This window comes from Somniosus microcephalus, chromosome 3 (assembly GCF_052327205.1).
Source record: "Somniosus microcephalus isolate GS21.2 chromosome 3, FLI_Smic_1.0, whole genome shotgun sequence".
NCBI classification, from domain to species: Eukaryota; Metazoa; Chordata; class Chondrichthyes; order Squaliformes; family Somniosidae; genus Somniosus; species Somniosus microcephalus.
In genome coordinates, this window is record NC_140989.1 from 34,347,771 (window position 1) to 34,367,620 (window position 19,850).

General features: G+C 46.2%; 1 protein-coding gene across 6 annotated transcripts in view; it reads left to right on the top strand.

Annotated features, from left to right (window-relative positions):
• LOC147120966 (fasciculation and elongation protein zeta-2-like) overlaps window positions 1-19,850 on the top strand; it is a 185,391-nt gene that overhangs the window by 126,945 nt on the left and 38,596 nt on the right. For all 6 annotated transcript variants that reach the window (XM_085979982.1, XM_085979979.1, XM_085979989.1 and 3 more), the window contains one exon: window positions 5,079-5,223. In XM_085979982.1, the coding sequence (XP_085836108.1) occupies window positions 5,079-5,223 (145 nt within the window). The remainder of the gene's footprint in view (window positions 1-5,078; window positions 5,224-19,850) is intronic.

A 19,850-nucleotide genomic window follows, 5' to 3' on the forward strand; every position in this document is an offset into this window, starting at 1 on the left:
TGCATGTGGAAGCCGGCTGCAACCAGTGACCCAGGGGGAAAAAATGAATTACTTTGAAGTGCAATGACTGCTGTTGTGGCCAAACTTGGGAGACAATTACATACAGCAAGGTCCCACAAATAGCAAATGAGTTGAATGGCCAGCTGATGTGTTTTTTTTTTTCCTATGCTGTTGGTTGAGGGACGAATGTTGGCCAGGATACGGAGAACTCCCTGATGTTCTTCACATTGTGCCATGCAATTGTTTACATCCACCAGAACAGGCAGGTGGGGCCTCGGTTTCAAATCTCATCCACAATACAGCATGGGGGGGGGGGGGGGAGGGGAGGTGGGGGGAGGAAAGAGTCTGAGATGGTGACGGGCGGGGACAGTCTGAGATGGCGGGGGCGGCCTGAGATGGAAGGGGAGGGAGCGGTCTGGGATGGCGGGGCCGGGGGCGGTCTGAGATGGCGGGGGCCATTTGAGATCGCAGGGGTCGGGGATCGTAGGCGGAATCGGAGTTCAAGGGGGAGACTGAGAACTCTGGTGGGGTTGTGGGCCAGGTATGGGGAGTTGGCGATCTCGGGTTTGGGGGGGGTGGGGCGAGGTTGACCTATCACGGTGTTAGCTTGCTGGGCCTTGAGGAGACACTCCTGCTCCTTCTGGCCCACAAACAGTGCTGTAATGCACTTATCTCATGGATCCAGCCCGTCTCATCTCCTTTTACATGCCGGGATTCCCAGTCCCCCCGGAAACCCGCCTCCTTCGGTTAAAAATAAAAACCCTGTTAAAATGGAGGCACGTAGCTTCCTTAAAAGATTTTACTGACCGACCCACCTCCAAGAGCGGATTGGTGGCGTGCCCCCACCACCCCCCCCCCCCCCCCCCCCCAAACACATAAGAAATAGGAGCAGGAGTCGGCCACTTGGCCCCTTGAGCCTGCTCCGCCATTCGATAAGATCATGGCTGATCTGATCTTGGCCTCAGCTCCACTTTCCTGCCCGCTCCCCACAACCCTCGACTCCCTTATCGTTCAAAAATCTGTCTCTCTCCACTTTTTGTGTTTCATGTACAAGGACCCCCAGATCCCCCTGTACCGCAGCATTCTGTAGTCTCTCTCCATTTAAATAATATTTTGCTTTTTTATTCTTCCTACCAAAGTGGATAACCCCACATTATACTCCATCTGCCAAATTTTTGCCCACTCACTTAACCTATCTATATCCCTTTGCAGATTCTTTGTTTCCTCTTCACAACTTGCTTTCCCACCTACCTTTTGTATCATCAGCAAATTTGGCTATATTACACTCTGTCCCTTCATCCAAGTCATTAATATAGATTGTAAAGAGCTGAGGCCCCAGCACTGATCCCTGTGGCACCCCACTACTTACAGTTTGCCAACCTGAAAATGACCCATTTATCCCGACTCTCTTTTCTGTTAGTTAGCCAATCCTCTATCCATGCTAATATATTCCCCCCAGCCCCATGAGCTCTTATCTTGTGCAGTAACCTTTTTATGTGGCATCTTATCGAATGCCTTATGGAAATCCAAATACACCACATCTACTGGTTCCCCTTTATCCACCCTGCTCGTTACATCCTCAAAGAACTCTAGCAAATTTGCCAAACATGATTTCCCTTTCATAAAACCATGACACACTGCCGTTAAAACCGGTTGGGGTCAATTTTGTGATTTTTAATAAATTTTACCTCCCACTTGCCCTCAACTGACCTGTCCTTGGGGGTTAAATAGTCCCCCGTGATTCTGACTGGAAATAGACAGAAGAATTGTTTGCAGTGCTGTCAACGGAGTCAAATTGATTTTGAATAGTGTGATGGGATTTTTAACAGACATACTGGCCTAGAAATTGGGTTGGGGCGCCAAAGTGGCGCACAAGTCACCTGAGCGCAGGTTTTAGCGCAGCGATCGGAGTGATACCGATCGCCAGAAATTCAGTTTCAGTGCCCCTCGAGGGACACGGGGCGAGGCTCGAGGCGCTCCGCGTCCCTCTTAGGGCGCTGAAACTGATTATCGCAGCACAACGTGCCGCAGCGCCACATGCTGCGGCACGGCACGCTGCGGTACTGCAGGCCTTCCTCCCACTGTTAAGGGGGAGGTGCCTGCAATAGCGCGATCCCTGCTCACGAGTGCCAGCAAATGAGCCCGGCACCAAGGAGAAGTGCCGGGCTCTCTGGAAACAGCCGGCAATGCCACGGGGGGGTGGGGGGGGGGGTTAGGAGGCCGTGGACGGAGGTGCTGGCAGGCGGCCGCCGAAAAAGCGGCCGCCCCGCACCTCCACTTTAATTTGCGCCGCTGCTGGCACAGTAAGGCCCCGTGAACCAGGCGCGGGTAGCGAACGGCACAACTGCGGCGTTCGCTACCAAATATCGTGAACGGGGCACGAATGGGGCGCTGCGCACACCGATGACGTCATCGGCGGCGGCGCAGCGCAACAGGCTAACGCCACCATTAGCGCTCCTCCTGAATATCGCGGGAGGCGCAGCCAGTGGCGCTACATCCACTGCCTGCCTCTTTAGGCGCTAACAGGTGGCGCTACTCATCCAATTTCTCCCCCACTGAGCCTTAATTTGATGGCATCTCTGACAATGTAGCACTTCCTCAGTGCCGCACTTGATTATGAGCTCAGGTCCAGGAGAGGGGCTTGAATCTCACAATTTTCTGATTGAGGCGAGCGAGCAGCTGACAGAGCCACGCTGACACATAAATGCAGCAAAAATGTTGTTAAATAGCTGTCAATTTGCAGCTATTCAGCAGAGCATTATAAATCTAATTAAATTTGTTAAAAGATAGTAGAAACACATCCATCTGTTATGCAAATATGAAAGGTTATGCTTTCAGCACAATAGGGTGCTTGTAGTATCGTCTCAAATCACTTTTTACATGAAATTCTGTTTTTTCTTAATTCAATTAAGCGTTCTTGTTCATGCTACAATACTATGCACCTGAGAGCTCATTTAATCTAATGCTTGAAAATCACTTTGGTGCTATTTGTTGCCTCCAAGTACATTGTATTAGTTCATGTAGATTTGGATATTTTTCTTGAAATTGAACTATAGTTAGCACCATTCTTCATAATTTTTTGTTGATATTGTACAAACTTTAAAACAGCCTCTGAAATTCCCCACACAGCTTTTTCCTGGACCTGGGTGGTGGGAAGAGAATCCTGTCACCTACTTCTCCAACCATCATGCAATTGGTGTGATGCTATAGCAACCTATAGAATGAATGATGGAAAAGTGCCTTGACGCTGTCTTAAGACTGACTTGGATCTAAATAAACCGTACTGCTCCTTCTAAGCTGTTTGTCAGTCTGCATATTGAAGAAGTTCTTCCCTCCTGTTGTATAAAGGAGACCCAATACAAACGTGTAAAGGCACTTTTATATTGTGCTAATGTCGCTGGGCACGTCAAATGCCAGTCTTGCGCAGCCGCTTGCAAGCCAAGTATGCAACAGACAGAACAGGCACAGACTGATGGCCTGGAAGACTCCCCCAAAAAAATGGGTCTTCCTGGATTCTGTTAGCGAGCCCCCAGAATTTCACATTTGGTTTTCAGCTAGCTATGTGAGACCAGTCACAGCATTAATACAGCTGTCATGCAACATAAAAGTACCTTTACATCACTTGACTTTGTCTTTAGCTTGCTGATGTTTGAAGCTCTTGAAAAATTTTGTGTTTTGACATAGATAAGCCTATGAGTAACTGAGTATCTTTATGAAAGACTCATTTGATGCGCCAGTTTCTACAATAAGTATATTTTTACTGTAATTGTCATTGGAAACTAATGGTGTGTTTATTCTCTAATAATGGTTGCTTCTCCTCATCCTTCTCGACCTGTCTGCAGCTTTTGATACGGTTGACCACTCCATCCTCCTCCAACGCCTCTCCACCGTTGTCCAGCTGGGTGGGACTGCACTCGCCTGGTTCCATTCATAGCTATATATTTGTAGCCAGAGAATCACCTGCAATGGCTTCTCTTCCTGCTCCCACATCGTTACCTCAGGTGTCCCCCAAGGATCTATCCTTGACCCCCTCCTACTTCTCATCTACATGCTGCCCCTCAGCGATATCATCCAAAAACACAGCGTCAGTTTCCACATGTACGCTGACGATACCCAGCTCTACCTCACCACCACTTCTCTCAACCCCTCCACTGTCTCTAAATTGTCAGACTGCTTGTCCGACATCCAGTACTGAATGAGCAGAATTTTCCTCCAACTAAATATTGTGAAGACTGAATCCATTATCTTCGGTCCCCGCCACAAACTCCGTTCCCTAGCCACGACTCATCCTTCTCCCTAGCATCTGTCTGAGGCTGAACCAGACTGTTTGCAACCTTAGTGTCATATTTGACTCTGAAATGAGCTTCCGACCACACATCCCCACCATAACTAAGACCGCCTATTTCCACCTCTAACATCGCCTGACTCTGCCCCGCCTCCGCTCATCTGCTGCTGAAACCCTTATCCATGCCTTTGTTACCTCTAGACTTGACTATTCCAATGCACTCCTGGCTGGTCTCCCACATTCCACCCTACGTAAACTTGAGGTTATCCAAAGCTCGGCTGCCCTTGTCCTAACTCTCCCCAAGTCCCATTCACCCATCACCCCTGTGCTCACTGACCTACATTGGCTCCTGGTTAAGCAATGCCTTGATTTCAAATTTCTCATCCTTGTTTTCAAATCCCTCCATGGCCTCGCTCCCCCCAATCTCTGCAATCTCCTCCAGTCCCACAACCTCCCGAGATATCTGCACTCCTCTAATTCTGGCCTCTTGAGCATACCTGATTATAATCGCTCAACCTTTGGTGGCTGTGCCTTCAGCTGCCAAGGCCCAAAGCTCTTGAATTCCCTCCCTAAACCCCTCCACCTCTCTACCTCTTTCCTTCTTTAAAACCTGCCTCTTTGACCAAGCTTTTGGTCATCTGCCCTAATTTCTCCTTATGTGGCTCGGTGTCAAATTTTGTTTTATAACACTCCTGTGAAGTGCCTTGGGCCGTTTTATTATGTTAAAGGTGCTATATAAATACAAGTTGTTTTTGTTGTTGCTTTAAAACATACTTTTATGCTTCTTTACAAGGTAATTGAGGAAATAGAGGAAATGATGCAAGAATCGCCTGACCCTGAGGAAGATGACACACCCACACAGTCTGACCGGCTTTCCATACTTTCCCAGGAAATTCAGACGCTCAAGAGATCTAACACCAGCAACAGCTATGAAGAACGTAAGTGCTTTGAATGCATGTAATTAAATTTGGGCTATGGGAGCAGTTATTTTTGAAAGATTGTCAAAACAAAGCAAAATTTTCAACGTTGCTGTAGTAAAGACAGTGTAGGTGTATGATACTGTAAAAGGGAGTTGTATTTTTTTTTTGGTTGAGGGAGAATAAGGCAGAAGAATTGTTTGAAGTAGATATTTTAAAAACCAACATTCTGAAATGTCAAAATGTGGAAACATGCACCCATTCCAGTTTAAATCTGCCAGATTCGGTGGAAATGATTGTGAAACAGGTTGATGATGCACACATGCTAAGCTGGCTGTTTTCTGCCATATTGGAGTTTAAAGTCCATGAGGGGGAAACTCAGTTGTTTGCGCCTCCCGTTAGCGCTTTAAGAGGGCGCCAATTGGGGCGCAAAGCAACTAGAGGCCGGGCGCGGTGATGTTTGTGCCGCTCGCAAAATTAACTAGACATTTTGCGGCGGCGCTACACACTACCGCCACAATCTCCTGCGCCGGCAGACCGTGATGTCAGTCGAGCACGCAATGCCCCATTAGCGCCCCGGACCGGATATTGAGTGGCGCCCCCTCCCTTACCGCCTGCCGCTAGCAACGACAGGTTCAGGGGCGCGTTATGCTGTCAGAAAGGGACTGGGGGAGCGCTATTTAAAGGCGACCGCTTCCTGCCTTTTTTTGTCGGTGACATTTTTGCACCACGCATTCTGAGAGAGAGAGAGAGAGAGAGAGAGAGAGAGAGAGAGAGAGAGAGAGAGAGAGAGACATCTGAAGGTAGGGAATTCAGGGCCAGAGTGTGTGAAGGAGTTTTGAGTACTGAGCAGCACGTTGCAGGTTCATTTTGATTTGCCCTTCCTTGCTTCGTCAGCGCTCTGAGGTAGCGCCTCACTCCTTGGCCTTTGCACCTTAAGACAAGTGTGAAGCGCCTGATTTAGCACTCCAATCACCTCCAGGGGCGATAAAAGCCAGGTTTGCTGTCGGAGGCGATAATTAGCGCCAGGCGCTAAACTTTGCGCACGGCTGATAATGGCGCCCCAAACGGGGCGATACTGATTTTTTTTTCCCCCCCCCCCTACAATTTACTTCGATTATGTTCTTAATACTGCAGCCTGTCTCCGAATGATGCAAACCTGTCATACTAATCTCTGGGCCCAGCCTGTCCTGTGCTTTTAATCATCAGTTAGTCAAACTTTAATTGCCTTTAACTAAATATTCCTGTTCTCTTATGCATTTTTATGTTTAACTTGTATATATGGTCTGCATAAAAATGTCAAGAATTAGACAGTCAAACCATTTAACTTATATAAAGATGTTTCAGCATTTTTTGCTTCCTGTTCCATTCCCAAATCCTTCACTTGGAAGAGTAAGTGAGCACAGCTTTTTTAACACCAGTGTGACAGTTGACAGCTTCCTATACATTTTCTTACTCTCTTCCGCCCCCCTGCCCCCACCACCACCACCAACAGGCATGGACCATCTGTGGCAAAGCAGATAACCTGCTTTCAGGTCTCTGCCACTAGAAAATGCACAAGAACAGCTGGTGCTGACTTTTCGGCTTTCCTTCAACCCACTTCCCCTTGGGAGGATTTTCATGTTTGTTGTAATGCTAATGGATTATTCAGTCACTATAAACCAATGGCTCTAATTGTAAATGGTTGAATTGCAGAATGTGATTCCCAAAATACTGCAGCCTATGTAGTGAAATCAGAATTTGGCTCAATTAGTCAGAGTAAACCAGTGGCCCTATAACTTACGGTATAGGTTATTTAGAACAAAATACAAATTTCTTTAAAAAAAGTAAAACTCAGCGTAGAGGAATCTCCATGAACTGTGAAATATTTATATTAACATACGTAGAAAGCCAAGGATATTATAATTTATTGATCTTTCCATTTTTGTCCAGTTCATTAAGTTGTAAACTTTCCATGGCTACAACTTATTCTGATCGTCGGATACCCAGTTTTAAATAAAAACAGAAAATGCTGGCAATACTCAGCAGGTCAGGCAGCATCTGAGTTTTAAAGATTGCCTTAAGGAAGACTTGGACAGCATCGCAAGTGCTTCTCGTGTCTACTTTTTATGCCCAGAGCATATCCGAGGAGAATTAGCATACTGAGTTGGACAAAGAACCCGCACAGACTAAACTAGGCTAAGATGCCAGAATGCACAACTGATCCCTTGCTGTACCACATTTTGAAGAGATTTATTCATTGGGATTTGGCAATATGCATTTGGACTGCCTTAGATAAAGACATTTTTTAATAATTTCTGAAGAATGCTCAGATTCCTTTTTAAGAGAAGGACAAAAAGTAATTATCTCGTCAGAATATGAGCTTCAGATTTCTTTTGTTTGTAGGGGCCATACAGAATAATTAGATTCAATGGAATAAATTGATTTAAAGGAGTAATATTTTAATGTACACGTTTATTATTACATAGTCCAGAGAAGCTAGTAACATCAATCTTTTCATGCGTGGAATATGAATATTTAGAATAATCTAGTCTATAAAAGTGGATCACACATTTACTACTGAGACAAGAGAGCATTATGGGGAGAAAGAGCAGGAGCTATAACCACAAATTTAAAAACACAGTTAAAAGTTGTGAATTGTTCGGATGGCCAGTGATACAACACTGAACTGTGGTACAGTGTTGTAGGATGCAGGTTCACAACCATGCTTTTCCATAGGGTGCTTTCCTGATCCACAGAATTGGCACATCCCAGAGGGGAAGACCGATTAGCTACCAAATTAACCTTGGCCATTCCTATAAACCTTCTGGCAACTAGTTATGGAGGGCCAGTGCCTGGAGGTGGGTCTCAGTGTGACTGACTGTCACAATTGAACTGTAGTTTAGAGAATAATGCCGGGGGAGGAGCTAAGCAAGTAACTGTGATCTAAAATACTCTCTTCTCCCCTCCATAAATATTATTTATTAAAATTTTGTTTTTCATCTATACCGTAGGAGAAATTCCAAATGTTATGGGTCGCAGAGCAGCTTGCTGGAAGCTTAATGTGCCAGATCTTCGGATAGCCAGAAGAGCTGCTCTGCTGACTTATGCAGCAAGTATGTCAATGAGCAGTATGTCTTTACCAGTTCTGTCACTTGATTTCCTGTCCCCCCCCTAAGAAATTCCCAATGTCATAATAATTAAATGCATGTGGATTCATCAAGTTAATGATGCTGCTTATCCACTTGCTGCTTTTTATGTAGTGTAGTGAGGTAACTGGATAAAATAAATGGTCAGTGGGAACACACACCACAAAATGAAACAAGCTGCTAGCAAATTAATGCAACATGGGAAAGGTATGAGTCCATGCTTACTGGAGGAACTGAATGATGTAGCGAAAGATGCTACAATCCTTGCCCACTGAAATCAAATGTTATTTCTAGGTTGTAATATTCACCATTAGCATTATATAAATGTATTAGTTCAATGATGAAAATAAGTATTTTTGAATATACTTTTTACAGCAAACACTAAAAGAGTAGCATGCTGTAATTTGGGCCTAGACAAAACATGACTTTCTTTTTAATAATTCATTCTTGGGATGTGGTTGACGTGGGCAAGGCTGCATTTATTGCCCATTTTTAATTGCTCTGAAAAGGTGGTTGGCCGCCTTCTTGAAGCACTACTGTCCCTGAGCCGATGGTGCTCCCACAATTTTGTTAGGTAGGGAATCCCGGGATCCTGACCCAGTGACGATGAAGGAATGGTAATAGATGTCAAGTCAGGTTGGTGTGTGACTGAGAGGAACTTCAAGCTGAAGGTGTTTCCACAATACTGTTGCTCTTGTCCTTGGCAGTAGAGGTTGTAGGCCTGAGAGATGCTGTTGAAGCAAGCTTGATGCAGTGCATCCATAGATAGCATTTGTTGTGGCCACAGTGCGCCAGTGGTGGAGGGGGTGGATTTTGAGTCCAGTGGTAAAGGCACAGATCAAGTGCACTGCTTTGTCCTAGATGGTGTTGAGGTTCTTGAGTATTGTTGTAGCTGCGCCCATCCAGTGGTGAATATTCCATCACACTCCTGACTTGAGGTTTTGATGGTCAGGAGATGAGCCACTTGTCGGAGTACTCGGCCTCTGTCCTGTTGTAACCATGGTGTTGATACAGCTAGTCCAGTTAAGGTTCTGGTGAATAATGACCCCCAAGCTGTTGATTGTGGGGGGACCTGGCTATAGTGGTATTGTTGAAAGTCAGGAGGGAGATGGTTGGGCTTTTCTCAGTCATTACCTATCACTTAAGTGGCACAAATGTTACATGCCACTTATAAGCCCAAGTCTGGATGATATTCCAGTCCTGTTGTAGGCCTGCATGGGCTGCTTCATTTTTGGAAGTGTTGTGAATGGAGCTGAACGCTGGAACCATCAGTAAACAATCACATTCTTGACCATATGATGGCAGAAAAGTCATTGATAGAGCAGTTGAAGATGGTTGGGCTGAGGGCGCTGCCCTGAGGATCTCCTGGCCTGGGGCTAGGATGATTGGCCTCCAACCAACACAGCTACCTTCCTTTGTGTCAGGTATGATTCCAACCACAGATGGGTTTTCCCCTTGACCCCATTGACCTCAGTTTTGCTCGGGCTCCTTGGTTCCACACTCTGTTAAATGCTGTCTTGATGTCAAGGGCAGATAGTTTTGCCTCTCCTCTGGCATTCAGCTAATGCATCCACATCTTGGTGAAGGCTGTGATGTTGAAGCTGAGCGGATCTGGTGAAACCTGAACTGCCAGTAAGTAGTAGCCATTTGATGGCATTACTAATTACTTCTTTCATTGCTTTACAGACGATTGGGCTGATAGGGCAGTATCTGGCCAGGTTACATTTGCCTTGTTTTTCAAGTCTTCAGCAATACAATCAGAAGCTAGGCGATGATCTAAGACGTGTATTGATCCTAGATGATGCTTTCTCTTCAACATGCTTAGTGTCAAATGCTTTCAATTTAAAAAAAAAAAAAAAAAAAAATGAAAAACCAGGTGAAGGGTTACGATCCATAGTGTAGGACACCACCAAGATTGAAAAGGATCAAAGAGATAAGCAAATTGGGATTAGGCAATATCAACCTTTGGTTTTAAAAGCCTGAAGATTGTAGGAGGAAGGAAAGCCAGAGAGATCAGGAATTCTAAAGTCATGGAATGAAAGCAATGGCAAATGAAATTTAATGCAGATTAATCTAAAGTGCTGCATATAGGAAGGAAATATATGCAATGCATGTATTCTATGAATGGTGTTGAAATCGCTAGGTGTGAAGCTGAAAGAGATCCAAGAGTCTTGATCGACTCAGTGCTAAACATGTCCAACCAATGCAAAGCAGCAATTAACGAAGCCAAATGAATGGCCAAATGTGTAGCAAAAACCTTAGAATCTAAGTCAGAGGAGGTAGTGATCAAACTTTATCGTGCTCTGGTCAGACTACACCTTGAATACTGTGTCCAGTTCTGATCACCAAAACTGAGGGAGACATTCAGACCTGTGAGACATGACTGAGAAGAGCCATGAAGCTGATCCCTAGTGTTAGGGGGTCTGCGTTATGAGGAAAGAGTGGAGAAACTTCGCGTGATCTTATTGAGATATAATAAGATAGCCAAGGGAATAGAAAAGGTAAATCTGGAATATTACTTTAAATTCAATTCTGGGAATAGAATAAAGGGACATAGGTTCAAACTAATAACAAGAAAGTTTAAGACTGATATGAGAAAATTCTTCTTCACACAAAGAATGATCAACTTTTTGAATGGACTTCCAGTTAGAGTAGTGAAGACCAGAATCCCGGAATCATTTAAGAAACAATTAGATGCTACAGAGAAGGGATTTTAGGATATTTCTGGATGGATGGTTTAAGATAGTCTTCAATGGCCTCCCTTATTTGTAATCATCTTGTAATCATGTGAAAGAATGAGTTAAAAGTAGGAGTCTTTGCAATGAGCTGGAGGAGACGATCCTTTCTTTGATTGCTACGGGCTATACAGTAGCAGTTTTAACCCCTTTCATATTGGAGAGCAGCCTGCAGCACAGATCTGCTTTAATATTTGGACTGCTACATTAGTGTCACTACAGTCAAGTAGAAAATGTAGGGGTGAATTTCCGAGGGGATTCTTCCACTCACCTGCTGTAACTTTGGTGGAAGAACCACCCAAATGATATTTAAGATAACTTACAAAATATTTTCAGATATCCTGTAGAAATCCTAAAAAATATTGTTTTTTTAGAAATTTCAAAGCCATCTTTACAAGTCACTTGCAAAATCTTGGAATTAAATATTTTGCATTTGTTCTTAGAGTGTGACATACAACTCTCTAAATCAATTACATGTCAACTGCCTCATCAGGCTTCGCTTCTTCTATGAGTCAAGCTCATAAAAGCAAAAGGGATAAATTGATTGTCACCATCAAATTATTTGGAGATCGTACTAATTTCCAGAATTTATCAGCACAGAGCACAGGGGTCCAAATCATTTCAGTAGACCATATCAGTAGATTTGGCGAACTTGTGATTTCAATGTTGTGTGAAATGCATTCAAAATGTTTAAGTTCTTTAAGCAGCTCACTCAATGCCACGTCCTGATAGCACTTTGTCAGGAGGAAACCAAATACAATAGTTGCATTGCAACAGACCTGTCAAAGCTCTAGCCTCCTGCTAAAATGCTATTGCTAGTCCTTTAGCTGTAAATATTGTAATTCTTTCCTGCTGTATGCCAAAGAGAGCCACCATGCCAGTTGGTAATAGAAGTACTCATTGTGTATGTCATCTGCTTTTTGTAAAAAAAAAACAGCCCTCCAAGCATAATGGAGCTATTTTTTTCTGTTGAGCACTAAAAACCGAGTTTGTAGAATTTCAATTAGTGCTGCAGTTCATTTTATGTTACATGTGTTTAAATGGAGTTTTAACAGAGTAGCCATCGATTTTACCAGGGCTAACATTAGGTATTCTTGTTGCTTTATTTGTTGATTGAGATATTTATTAGCCTTGAGGCATGTTAGGCTATTTTAAGTGACTTTAAACATACTTTTTTAATAGTTGGGGTGCTCATGCATTTAGATTGCTGTAATGCATTCCTGGCTATTTATTGTTGTATGCATATGAAATTTCTACTAGTTACGTAATCAATATATCAATATTCTATATTTATTTGAGCCACAGAGGCTAGTAATGGATACTTACTGATACCTTATTTATTCTGTAGAGTTGCTGAGGCAACCGTATAAAGTAAACCGAGAAATCCCACTGCCATCTGAGGCACCAAAGCTTCCCTTGAAAGTGGGCAGTAGCTCTTGCCGCAGAGTGTCACTGGTGATGGCTTTAAGCAACAGCTGTTGCCAGCAGTGAAGTTTCATCTGCCACTTTGTGTGATGCCAGGCCAGCTGACTTCTCACCCCACCATACATGCACTTTCAGCTTAGTCCGCATACAAACAATGTCGGACAGGTAAAGACCCTCTGGTCCATCCAGCCTGTCCTACACAATTGCGATACCTTGTGTATCACAATATATACCCCACCCAAAATCATTTGATCACCTGGGAGAGGCGAAAAACTAGATTTTAAAAAACCAGGCCAATAGAAGGGGGGGGGGGGGAATCTGGGAAATTCCTCCCTGACTCCTCTCGGCGATCAAAACTAGTCCTGGAGATCACTCTGGCCCTGAATTCCCTGCAGTACCTACCTTCTGTAAGAGGTGATCTCCGCCCCAACCAGAAACAGGCCCAGCTCTCGCTTGAAGGAATTCAGCGAATCAGCATCCACCGCACGAGACGGCAGCTTGTTCCAGAGGTCCGCTATTCTCTGGGAAAAGATCCACCTCCTGACATCTAACCTAGATCTGGCCTTACACAACTTAAAATGGTGACCCCTGGAACAAACTGTCAACTGGAGCACAGTCTATTCCCCTCATTATCTTAAACCTCAATCAGATCACCCCGAGTCTACGCTTCGCTAAAGTGTAGAGTCCCAACTCTTTTAGCCCATCTTGAAAACTAACATGCTTTATACTGGGAATTAGTCTAGCGGCCCTCCTCTGGAGAAGAGAACTGGGCTATATTATAGATCTGCTTCCAATGGAATAAAGTAGGTTATGCCACTATTTCACAAGGATATCGGTCTGTTCTGATTGGAAGGAATATACCAATATATTTACAAATTCACAAAAAATACAGGCTCACGCATAACGAATGGCTACTTGAACAAAGTATTGGAGGGCTTCTGGCATTAATAGAACTGAGTCCCATGCTCCTTGAGAGTGAGCCATTGACTTTCATGAGAGATTTTTCATTCTTACAGCGGCCTCTGGCTGTATCCTGCATGCCACACCACCAAGTATAAAACAAAGGAATTCACCTTGCTCTTTTGGGTTTCTTTCCTCCCATAATGCTGTAAGCTTTAGCGTGTTATCTGCTTATCAGCCAAAAATGGTGTTGTTGGGTAGCCCAAGAATGGGAAAAGGGGAAAAATGTATATGAATACTTTTCAGTACAGCACTTATCTATGCAGCCATTGTGAAGTTTTAAACTTTCTGGGGGTGAAATTGAGTATTGCCATTTTTGTCATTTTGAAAATTTAGTGCCAGGCACTAAGGATTCTAAACTTCTACTAAATTGGGTGTTAGCATAGAAACATAGAAGATAGGAGTAGGCCATTCGGCCCTTCGAGCCTGCTCCGCCATTCAACGAGATCATGGCTGATCATCCAAACCCTAGCACCCGGTCCCTACACCGACAGCCATCCCACCCAAGCCCTAACCCCGTAACCCCACATATTTAATCCCCCCCTAACACTAAGGGCCAATTTTTATCATGGCCAATCAACCTAACCTGCACATCTTTGGACTGTGGGAGGAAACCGGAGCACCCGGAGGAAACCCACGCAAACACGGGGATCCCAGGAAGGAAGTGGGGCGCTAAATCAAGCGCTAATGACCTCAGTAGAGCGCTAATGAATTTCAGCTGCAATGCATTCAGCAATGATCCTTCACACGGCTTCCTTCCAGTTCTTAAAAGGGAGGTTGCATCATTGCAGATGCTCATTTTCAGCATTGGTGGCTTTGAGGCGACCTGTGACCAAGTGACTCCCCTGATGGCTATGGCTGTTCCCACTCCCAGGGAGGGAGCTCGTTGGTTCACAGATGTGGCATTAGAGACTGGAGTGGAGTGGAGCGGAGGAGGGCAATGCTGTTCCCGGCCACTGGAAGGAGGCCATCGCGTCAGGTATTCAGGGCGATGTGGAAGTCTCGGTCAGTAGTGTGGTGGAACGCAGCCTGACACAGTACCGCAAGAAATTCAGCGACCTCAGTCGGGTGGTCAAGGTGAGTACATGCTTCAACAGCTCCTACATACCAGCATCTGAACCTCAGTCTGTGCACACTGCGCAAAGAACCACACTGCGACCACTCACCCGCCAAACATCTTCACCTACTCAAACACACATCCACATCTCACACCTTGCCTACAATCACAGCTATTCAACGATAGCAGGCATATCTCCCAAACACATAGCTAGACTCTGACTTTCTCTTGCAGGCCAAGATGGCCCACAATAGGAGGGAGCAGCAGAGAATAGGCGGGGGTAATGCGCAGCTCCAGCAGCTCTCAGATCTTGAGGAGTGAGTGCTACGACTCATTGGGCAGCAGGTGGTGGGCGCCGTGGCCGTCAGCAATGTTGACCCCCTTGGGAGCATCAGCGGTATGTTCATCCTCTCTCCTTCTCTCATCCCACTTCCCCCTCACACCACAAACCTTTCTCACTTTCCAGCTCCTGAGAATGTCTGCAAACCTTGCTCAGTTCCTGCCCCCTGCCCTCACCTTAACGCGAGTGTTGTGCCTTTATGCTTTCAGATAATCAGCAACCAGATGACCACCCTGTCCCTGAGCCCCCCACTGAGAGTGAGGAAGGAGAAGAGGAGGAGGAGCAAAGCACCGTGTCACTGCATCTCTCACCCACAGGCACCACCTCAGATACTGGCACTACACGATCTTTAGAAGCAAGTTTAGTAGAGGGGTCTGCTGGGTGATGCACCGTGGACGAGCGGGCTGCAGCAAGGCCAGCGGGAAAGGGTAGCTCGGGAGCCAGCTCCCCGGAGGGCAAGTTCACGTGCAGGTTCTGCTGCACAGGACTCGGATGAGGACCTCGATGGGGAGGCGTTCACAAGAAGGATGATGGCCATGCACACCGAGATGATGGGTGCAATGGCAAGGGTAAGAAGTGTGGAGGAGTCCGCCTCCAACATTGCACAGAGCTCTGCGCACACCATGGAGCCCATCATTTTCACTGTGCAGAGGATAGTGGACTCCAGCGAGACCGTGAGGATTCGGACCTCATGACGTGTGTCATGGGCAATGTGGCAGCTTCCATTGCAGCACAGGCGGAAGCGACACAACGTCTTAGTGCTGTAATGCAGTCAATCGTTTCATTCGAGTCTCAGACTGCTCTCATGCAGTCTCAGCTTGATGCCACGAAAGCTCTGTCTGCTGCCATCGTCACTGGGTCCACCACAGTCCACTGGGGATCTCATGGTGTCGCAGCAGGCCAGCAATCTCTGCTCCAGCAGATTGGTGGGAATGCTGAGGTGCTGCCCTGGGGGAGTGGGAGTGGGTCAGTGGAGCAGGAACCTGCTGTCCTCTTTCAGGATGACAGCCTTCCTGATCCCACCATTGCCACTCCACCATTGCACTGGTCGCTGCCCGTCACCCATCCAGCCCAGATTGCTGCCGCCCAGCCTGAGGTGGTGCAGTGTACAGCCATAAGAACATAAGAAATAGGAGCAGGAATAGGCCACTTGGCCCCTCGAGCCTACTCCGCCATTCAATAAGATTATGGCTGATCTTGGGCTCAAAGACACTTCCCTGCCCGCTCCCCATAACCCTTCACTCCCATATCTTGCAAAAATCTGTCTATCTCCACCTTAAATGTATTTAATGACCCAGCCTCCACTGCTCTCTGGGGCAGAGAATTCCACAGATTTATGACCCTCAGAGAAGAAATTCCTCCTCATCTCAGTTCTAAAAGGGCGACCCTTTATTCTGAAACTATGCCCCTGCGTTCTAGTTTACTCGCGAGGGGAAACATCCTCTCTCTATCTACCCTGTCGAGCCCCCTCAGTATCTTATGTTTCAATAAGATCACCTCTCATTCTTCTAAATTCCAATGAGTATAGGCCCAACCTTTCCTCATAAGTCAACCCCCTCATCTCAGGAATCAACCGAGTGAATCGTCTCTGAACTGCCTCCAATGCAAGTATATCCTTCCTTAAATAAGGAGACCAAAACTGTATGCAGTACTCCAGGTGTGGTCTCACCAATACCCTGTACAGTTGTAGCAGGACTTCCCTGCTTTTATACTCCAACCCCCTTGCAATAAAGGCCAACATTCATTTGCCTTTTTGATTACTTGCTGTACCTGCATGCTAACTTTTTGTGTTTCATGCACAAGGACCCCCAGGTCCCTCTGAACTGTAGCATTTTGTAATCTCTCTCTCCATTTAAATAATAATTCGCTTTTTTATTTTTCCTGCCAAAGTGGATAACCTCGCACTTTCCCACATTATACTCCATCTGCCAAATGTTTGCCCACTCACTTAGCCTGTCTATATCCCTTTGCAGATTCTTTGTGTCCTCTGCACAACTTGCTTTCCCACCCATCTTTGTATCATCCACAAACTTGGCTACATTACACTCGGTCCCTTCATCCAAGTCATTAATATAGATTGTAAATAGTTGAGGCCCCAGCACCGATCCCTGTGGCACCCCACTAGTTACCGTTTGCCAACCAGAAAATGACCCATTTATCCCGACTCTCTGCTTTCTGTTAGGTAGCCAATTTTCTATCCATGCTAATATATTACCCCCAACTCCGTGAGCTCTTATGCAGTAACCTTTTATGTGGCACCTTATCGAATGCCTTCTGGAAATCCAAATACACCACATCCACTGGTTCACCCTTATCCACCCTGCTTGTTATCTCCTCAAAGAACTCCAGCAAATTTGTTAAACATGATTTCCCTTTCATAATGCAGTCAAGCAGAGTCAGCATGGTTTTATGATTTTCCAAATGCCCTGCTACTGCTTCTTTAATGATGAACTCCAGCATTTTCCCAGGCCCAGAACTGGTCGAGGGCATCCTGCAAGGCCATCTGTAGTCTCTGGCAGCCTTCCACCAGCCCTGGTGCAGACACTATGTAGGAGCACTAGATTAGGAAAGGGGACTGTAAAGAGGGGAGGCAAGGGTTTGCACAAGGGTGAGTAGTCAATATTGTATATATGTGGTTAATGGTTTTTGATAAATTTATTACTGGAATGTTGCAGATTTGGTGCTATGTCTCATTTTAGTTGTGGGGTGTGGAATGGAATCACAAAGTGCTGGAATGATGTTGACCTGCTCAGCAACCGGAAAGAGGACTCGAAGTCACTGGAAACGAAGCCTGATGAGGCGGTCATGGACCAACCTTGCAGAACGCCGATTGAGTGGCTGCCTCCTCTGTCGCTGCTGTTCATCCTCCTGTTCCTCTTCCTTGTCCTCCTCCTGAGTTATGCCTAATGGCAATGGCTGCGCCCTCATAATGGCCAAGTTCTGCAGCATGCAGCAGACGACAACGAAAAGTGACACCCGCTCAGCCGAGTACTGGAGGGCTCCTCCCAAGCAGTCAAGGTAGCGGAACCGTTGCTTGAGCACGCCGATGACCTGCTCAATGATGTTCCTGGTGGTAGCATGGCTCTCATTATGAGTGCTGGCCAGGAGTGTTGGGGTTGTGGATGGGAGTCATGCGCCAGGTGAAGAGCGGATAGCCCTTATCTCCCAGCAGCCAGCCGCAAGCTTGATGTGGTGGCTGGAATAGAGCTGGCACACCAGTCTGGCACAGGATGAAGGCATCGTGGCTGCTGCCAGGATAGCGGGCATTGACGGTCAGGATTCGCCGTGTGTGGTCCCATACCAACTGAACATTAAGTGAATGGTAGTCTTTGTGGTTACAGAATACCTCAGGATTGTTGAGGTGCCCGCAAAGCGACGTGGGTGCACTCAATGGCGCCCTGCACCATGAGGAAGCCCGCTATCCTGGCAAAGCCACAGGTACGCTCGTGCTGCTTCTCTCTGGTCCTGGGGAAGGAAATGTAGTCCCTTCTCCTTCTGTACAGAGCATCTGTGACCTGGAGCAATGGACGGCAAACTGGGAGATGTCGCCTGTCACACACTGGAATGATCTGGTGGTATAGAAATTGAGGGCGACGGTGACCTTGACTGCCACTGAGAGAGCCGTGGTGTTCCTGATCTGAGGCTCGAGGTCTGGCTGCAGGAGGTGGCAGAGCTCTGTGACCACATCCTTGGTGAAGCAGAGCCTTCTAACACACTGCCGGAATACCCTGGGTGGGTAAGGCCTCTTGTTGAGAGCCCTGTTGGCCCTCCTATCTCTGGCCACATTTTGCACTCTTTCTCTGTGCCTCAGTTGCTTCCGACGTTGACGCTGGAGGGCGAGGTCCTGTGCCAGTACAGTCCCCATGAAAGGATCCAAATATTGCACTTTCAAATCTCCCCTCAATGAAACTGAAGAATCTTTATGTGCCACAACACTTGTTAAAATGCAAAACGCTCAAATCGGTCAAAAGGCCTCTTTGCCAACGCAGTATTGTTGGCCGATGAAAACAAAACCGGATGTGGATGCCTTTAAATAGCGCTCCTCCCGTGGACATCCAACTGAAAGCCGCCTCCGCTACCTGTTGTCGTTAACGGCAGGCGCACAAGCAGGGGGCTAGAGGGAATTTTTCATCCGGGGCGCTGCGCACGGCAATGACGTCACGATCTCCGGGTGCAGGAGATGGGGGCGCAACGTCTTGCTACCGCCGCAAAACTCCTGCCGAATTTAGCAGGAGGCATTGATATCGCCGCGCCTGGTCGCAAACCCATTTGCGCCCCATTAGCGTTCTCCGAGGGGTGCTAACGGGAGGTGCAAAGGAGCCCAATTTCCAGCCCTCTGCCACAGAATTCAGAAATTGCGGCTTTGTGTCCCTGAGCTTAACTGCTAGTTGAAACACAACTGCTCTGTTTCACTACTAGAGATGCAGAACATAATTCCAGCTGTACTATACATTTTACCTTTGTGCTGAGAATCAAGTTGCAACATATTCAAACCACCCATGGTGGACCCTTCTACAGGAAACTTTGGTTTATCCGGAGGTTATATGTCCGGAATAGTCGGTCTAACGGCAAAAATCAGGAGCCGTTTTCTATAAGTTTTTTTAGTTCTCGTTGCTTTTTTTTTCCCCAGTCAGGCGCTGCAAGTTCTGTAGCTATAGCAACAGCTTCAGCTAGAGACGCTTGCAGCTGCAGCCGACTGTTTTGAAGCTGCAGCAGGGTTTGTTGATTCACACGGAGCTTTTCAGTTCCGTATGTTTCAACATTAACACTGGTATGTCCGGCACTTTTGATGGTACGGCACCAGCTCGGTCCCGTCCGTGCCGGATATCGGGAAGTTTCCTGTATTTAAATATCAACAGTGTTGTTGTGCATTAGTTGTCATAGTGCAGTCTTCTTATTAAACAGAAAGCTAATGTTTGCTTGCAAAACAAGTTTGTCTATTTTGTGGAGTTCTCCTTGCAGCATATGGTTAAACAGGCAGCAAAACCGGAAAGAAAACCACA